General features: G+C 37.2%; 1 protein-coding gene across 1 annotated transcript in view; it reads left to right on the forward strand.

The window, feature by feature from the left end:
• The window catches only part of PKD2 (polycystin 2, transient receptor potential cation channel), a 70,361-nt gene that overhangs the window by 33,712 nt on the left and 30,619 nt on the right, over positions 1-6,030 (forward strand). Inside the window, exon 5 of the mRNA XM_019668076.1 lies at positions 4,861-5,089. Within this exon, the coding sequence (XP_019523621.1) occupies positions 4,861-5,089 (229 nt within the window). The remainder of the gene's footprint in view (positions 1-4,860; positions 5,090-6,030) is intronic.

A 6,030-nucleotide genomic window follows, 5' to 3' on the forward strand; every position in this document is an offset into this window, starting at 1 on the left:
GTGAAAGCAATTGATCCTGATGCAATTAGAAATGCATCGCTTCTTTCATGATGGTTGTGTAACATCACACAGTTCCTGTAGGTAAACTCTTGAACCCCAAATTCTCAATGTATTAATAATTAACAGAGTAACAGAAGAATTTCAGTATTTAAGGAGGCTGGAAAAGTGAAGATACTGAAAATTTTTCTAAATATTTGTGTGCTGTGTGATGGCAAAGTGAAGTCCATATTCACTGAAAATTATTCTAGAAAACAATTATTATTTGTAACTCCAAGGATGCAAAACCTGCTATTTTGGTTTATATAGATGTATTTATATTTGGGTCAATGAGGATAATGGTAAAAAAGGTGAGTGCAATATGCTAATTAGTAACAGTCTTCATTTTAACTAACTTCAATATCAACAAAAAGCTAGTCAGTGGTATTCAACTTTTTAAATTATGTACACCTGTCAGTGAAAACTTTGACAACACACCCTAATGTGTTATATTTATTTACAAAGTGTGTGTGTGTGTGTGTGTGTGTATAACAGGTACATTTGTAAAAATATACACAAATAGAATTTTAAAGATTGAGATAAAAATAAGTAGAAATAGAATTCCAACACTTTCTTATCACCTGCCTAGAAGTTTTAATATTTTCTTCCCACATCCCAATGTATTGCCATGTACCCACTTTAGAGGCCACTGGAAAAAAATAGCTGATGATATCATGAAATTAAGGATAGTTTCTTTGACTCAGGAATCACAGAATTTTGCAAGTATTTCTTTGAAAACTTGCTTCACTCTGCTATGTTCTTGTTTTTCTTAATGCTTAATACTGCCAAGACAACAATTCAAACAGTGTGCTTCTAAACAGAACAAGAAGAGCTACTGAAATCTCACTTCTCCTTCAAAACCTTTCCTGACCCACCTGACATCACGGAAAGCTTTCTGCTCATCGCTAAAAGATGCCCTATGCCCCCAGTAGACATTCAACCCTATGAAAAGAGCCAAAAATTTTTTGTTTTGTCTGGCCCAAATTTGCTCAACTTCTCCTGAAGCTTGAAAAGAAATGGTATCCTGATATAAATATAACATGTTGGAATCACTTTGAAATTATTTCCTCTAGTTTCCCTTTTTTTAACATTCTGAAGTGTACAGACTTACTGCAATCAACCATGTGTCCCAAGAATAGTTTTTAAAACTAGCAGAATTCCTGAAAAAAGACTATTAAGAGTCTAAAGTCAAATAATTTTGTTGACTTGTAGGTTTCACAAATGATTAATGAAAATAATTCATTTATTGAACAGATATTTTCTGAGCACCTACTATGTGTCTGGTACTGTTCTAGGCATTGGGGCATATAAGAATAAACAAAGCAACCAAACCCATCCCCTTGTGAGGCTCACGTTATAGTAAGAAAAGAATGTCCTTTTGTAGACAGGGGTGAGAATCCCTAAGAAAACTCAAGAGTGACATAACAACCCAAATGCTCTCAAAATCTCTTTCTTTATGTCTTTTCTCTCTATCCCTTTTTTAAAGGGAAAGTCTCAAGGAAATTTAGTACATTACTATGATAAATGACCATATATTCCCTTTTTTTTATAAACACTTGTCCTGTGCAGAGTGAAAAAAACTGGAATGGAAAATAAATTATACCTAGTGCACCCTGGGTAAGGGTTACTGGGTTCAGTCAGCCAGCACTTCCCTCAGGTTCTCCTTCATCCCTGCCATCTAAGTCCATGGAGAAAAACATTTTCAGTGTATTCCAGAGAGCTCAAAGAAAATATTCCTTCAAGCAGCACAGAAATACAATATTGGCTCAGGACATCTTTCATAGAGAAGAAAAGGAAGGTGGTGCGGTTGGCTTCTTTGACTGTGACTGGCAGCCAGGCAGGTCTTTGATATGCTAATCACCTGGGGCCATGATCTGTGTGGCTTCTCAAGAAGGGCTAATGAAGTGGTCTTTTACCACCATCCATGAGAAGAGAGAAAGAACGGGCAGCAAAGGTCACAGCACCTGTCACAGCCCACCTGCCATGGATTCAGACCCCATCTGAGAGCAAGGTTGCAATGGTTAAGCCCTAGCACTTTCCACATATACTTGTTAATCCAGTGGTGACGGATGCAAGTGTAGGGCCCAGTGTCCCATCTGATACGGTTTTATATCCCAGAGCCAAAGCAGATGTGAAAAGTTATATGGTCACAGCACAAGGACTATAGTCAATAGTACTGTAATAACTATGTGTGGTGACAGATGGGTACTAGATTTATTGGGGTGATAGATGGGAGGGGGGTCGGAGGACAGGGTGAAAAAGGTGAGGGGAGTAAAGTACAAATTGGTAGTTACAAAATAGTCATGGGGATGTAAAATAAAACATAGGAAATATAGCCAATAATATGGTAATAGCAATGAATAGTGGCAAGTGAGTACTAGACTAGTCAGGAGGATCACTTCTTAAATTATACAAATGTCTAACCACTATGCTGTACACCTGAAACTAATATAAAATAATATTGAATGTGAACTGTAATTGAAAATTTTTAAAGGGGGGTGGGTAAAGTAAAGGGGAATAAGAGGTTCAAATCTCCAGGTATAAAACAAATAAGCCATGGGGATATAACATACAGCGTGGGAAATATAGTCAATAATATTGTGATAGCATAGTACGTTGTCAGATGCTTGCTGAACTTATGGTGATCCCTTCTTTAGGTATATAAATGTTGAACAACTATGGTATATCCCTGAGACTCACATAATATTATAATGTTAGCTATATTTTTAATAGAAATCTTGAAAAGAAAAGAAATGTTATATGGTCATGAGTNGGAGTTTTCCAATCTCAGATGACACCCCTGTTACTAGAACTCAAGCACAGTAGTCAGGGGCTATTTCTGTGTTCAGTAAGATACCTAGGTACCTGCTTGTGCTCAAGACTCACCAAAGACATATAAAGTTCCTTCTATAGATCCTGTCACATTGCCCTCATAGCCACTCAGGTGACAGTGAAGAAACTGACAAAAATCCTACTAGCTTGCCTGGTACCTCTTGTTCACTCATTCATTCGTTCATCAAACATTTCTTGGACACTTAAAATCTGTCAGGCACTGTCGTAGGCTCTTGAGACACATCAGTGAACAAAATAAAGACCCCTGCCCTTGCAGAGCTTGCATTCAACCAGGACAAGATAGATAATAAACAATAAACAACAACAAAAAAAATTAAATATTATGTTAGAAGGTAATACATGCTATAAAAAAAGAAAATGTAGAACAAAGCAATGGGGGTCCGAATCTCACCCACTTTAATCCTCCTGGTGAACATATCCCCAACACCCAAACATCACCAGCATGAATGAATTGCACGTATGTTTACCCACCAAATAAGGATAAATTCTCATAAAGCCTTTTTGTGATCATTTCTGAAGCTAAACTCAACTCTGTTTTGCATGACCAGTTTGGATTTTCGCGGTCCTTATATTTAACAACTTTTGCAGAAAGTAACATAACATTAAAACAACAGTTATTACTAGAAATAAATGAAAATCTGCAATTATTATTGAACTTTTCCCGATGATTCCAGTGAGGAGAAGAAGAGGATAGAAACAGGCACACAAACCTGATTGACTTTTAAGGAAATACATATTTATAGAAGGTCTTGAGTATGTCTCCCACTTCCTCCCCATACTTTAAGAGTGAATATTTTCAAGGCAATTACTTCATTCCTCTGCAGTGTTGTCTAAGTTTCTGGAATGGGTTGACAGATGCAGGGCCAAAATGGGCTGCAGAGAGATGACTTGGCACAAAAGCCACTTCCTGCCCTCTTGAGTCCTAGTGAGGTTGTCACAAGGCTTTGTTTCATCATTGCCCTCCTCAGATTTTGGTTCCTACCCATTCTCTCCAATACATCAAAATAGAAAAGAAAAAAAACAGGAGACTGGCAGTGAAAAGGAAGAGGAGGCAACAATTTTCACATTTCTTTGACCAATTCTAATTTGCCATAGCCCCTGCCTGTATTTGATTATTGCTCATGCATGAGTCCTAAATACTCAGGTTCTTGTGTGTCTACTGGTCCTGTAATGGTTGGTTAGGCCTAATAGCTGACTAAAGGTCTTAAAATTAAGAAGCTAGAGATTCTAGTTCGATAGGGAGACAGTAGCATGAAGTGAATCATTAAACTTTCTCAGTGTGACCCTACAGAATGGCAATTTGGCAAAAAAATGTCCTCATCTCAATTATGGTAAAGTAGTAAATTTCAGTGCTATTAGTATGAATGTAAAAAAAATATGATTTAATTAGCATCTATTAACTCTTGAGTCTCTGGGAAAGGTAGCCAAAAATACTCTCCCCCTCCTCCACAAGCTAGTTGATGCAATTTGGTTTTACCAAATGAATTAAGGAGAAGCTTAGCCCCTATCCTTACTACAAAATATACAACTCTCAATCAGATCATTCATGTTTTGAGGCCATGACTTATATTTTTTATGTTCTTTGTTGCCTAGTAGAATGACTTGAATTTAATAGAAGTCCTAGAAAGGCTTGTTGGTTGATTACTACTACATTTAAAAAAAAAATGTAGACAGCATTTTGAGCACTATAAATACCGGAGAAGTACAGGGGAAACTGAACAGGAATAATCTGTTTGGTCTGGGAGGCCTTGGGAAGTCTTATTCTTTTTGTGACACAAAATTCTGTAAGAATGGAGTCCTTAGCTGTGATGAAAACATTTTGCCATTAGTTTGAGGTGACATGTGGTCACAGTTTTATTATGTTGTAATGGAGAGGCAGAATAGATGGATGTCCTTTCCTGGATGCATCCATGTGTTGTTATTGTGGTTGTTGATGTTGTTCCTGTTTTAATTGTTCTTATTATAATGCAGGTTATTGGTTGAATTGCCAGCAACAGGCGGTGTGATTCCATCTTGGCAATTTCAGCCTGTAAAGCTGATCCGATACGTCACGACTTTTGATTTCTTTCTGGCAGCCTGTGAGATTATCTTTTGTTTCTTTATCCTTTACTATGTGGTGGAAGAGATACTGGAAATTCGCATTCACAAGCTACACTATTTCAGGAGTTTCTGGAATTGTCTGGATGTTGTGATCATTGTGGTAGGTTCAAGAACAACACCACATTCCCTATCTGTTACAAAAACATGTGAGAGTCTGTCTCCTCAGCATTTTGACCCTTGATATTCCTGAAGGAGAATCTAAAACGTCTCCTCTATTACATCAACTTCAGTGTAACTATGTTTTCTCATTTTGCATGAGTAACCCTTCTGAATACGGAGATGGAGAGGCATTTACAGTAAACTCTCAACCACACTAATAACAATAATTTATACTTGCCCTTGGCGTGCCACATGAGATGTGGGGGAGAAAACAGTGTTGTTTTGTTTATTCTGTTTTTTGCTAATGATATTTTTCTTCAACTACTAGTAAAAATTAATTTATATTCTTCTGCACATGTGTAAAGTTATGGCAAGAAGAAACATCCTGAATATTTTGGGTGGCAGAGAAAAATTTCCTGCAAATAGTCCAGAATGTACAATGTATAAGTATGGCCATCAAGGTTGCATGTATGAGGTATGAGAAATCATAACAGTTAGGCAGAGTCAAGACTATGACACCTTGTAGACCCCCTGCCTCCCTTAAACTCTATTCTAACTTTTTATACTTTGTTCAAGATGGTTTCCCTTCAGCATCACCATCTTAACCACTTCCTCCCAGAGGCCTCAATGTAGAAATGTATTTTTGCAAGTGTTTCTCCCTTTAGCAATAACAATCTTTTGCAAAGCCCTGTTACACAGTTAAGTATATAATGACATGCTTAATTGTCACATGCTTAAAAGTCCTTCCTTTCCACTGTCCAAGAACAGAGATGCTCCTCTGAAATTTCAGTAAGCGATGCATTACTCTCTTAGCGTCCTCTCTTCTAATGTTCTGCTTCCTGACCATTATTCTCCCCCGCCACCAACCCAAAATTCGTTTGGTCTTTTGCCTCAAGTCACTATCAAATCATCACTAGAATTAATTGGTAAAATATAGAAAAT

The sequence above is a fragment of the Hipposideros armiger genome, unplaced genomic scaffold (assembly GCF_001890085.2).
Source record: "Hipposideros armiger isolate ML-2016 unplaced genomic scaffold, ASM189008v1 scaffold_515, whole genome shotgun sequence".
Lineage (NCBI taxonomy): Eukaryota > Metazoa > Chordata > Mammalia > Chiroptera > Hipposideridae > Hipposideros > Hipposideros armiger.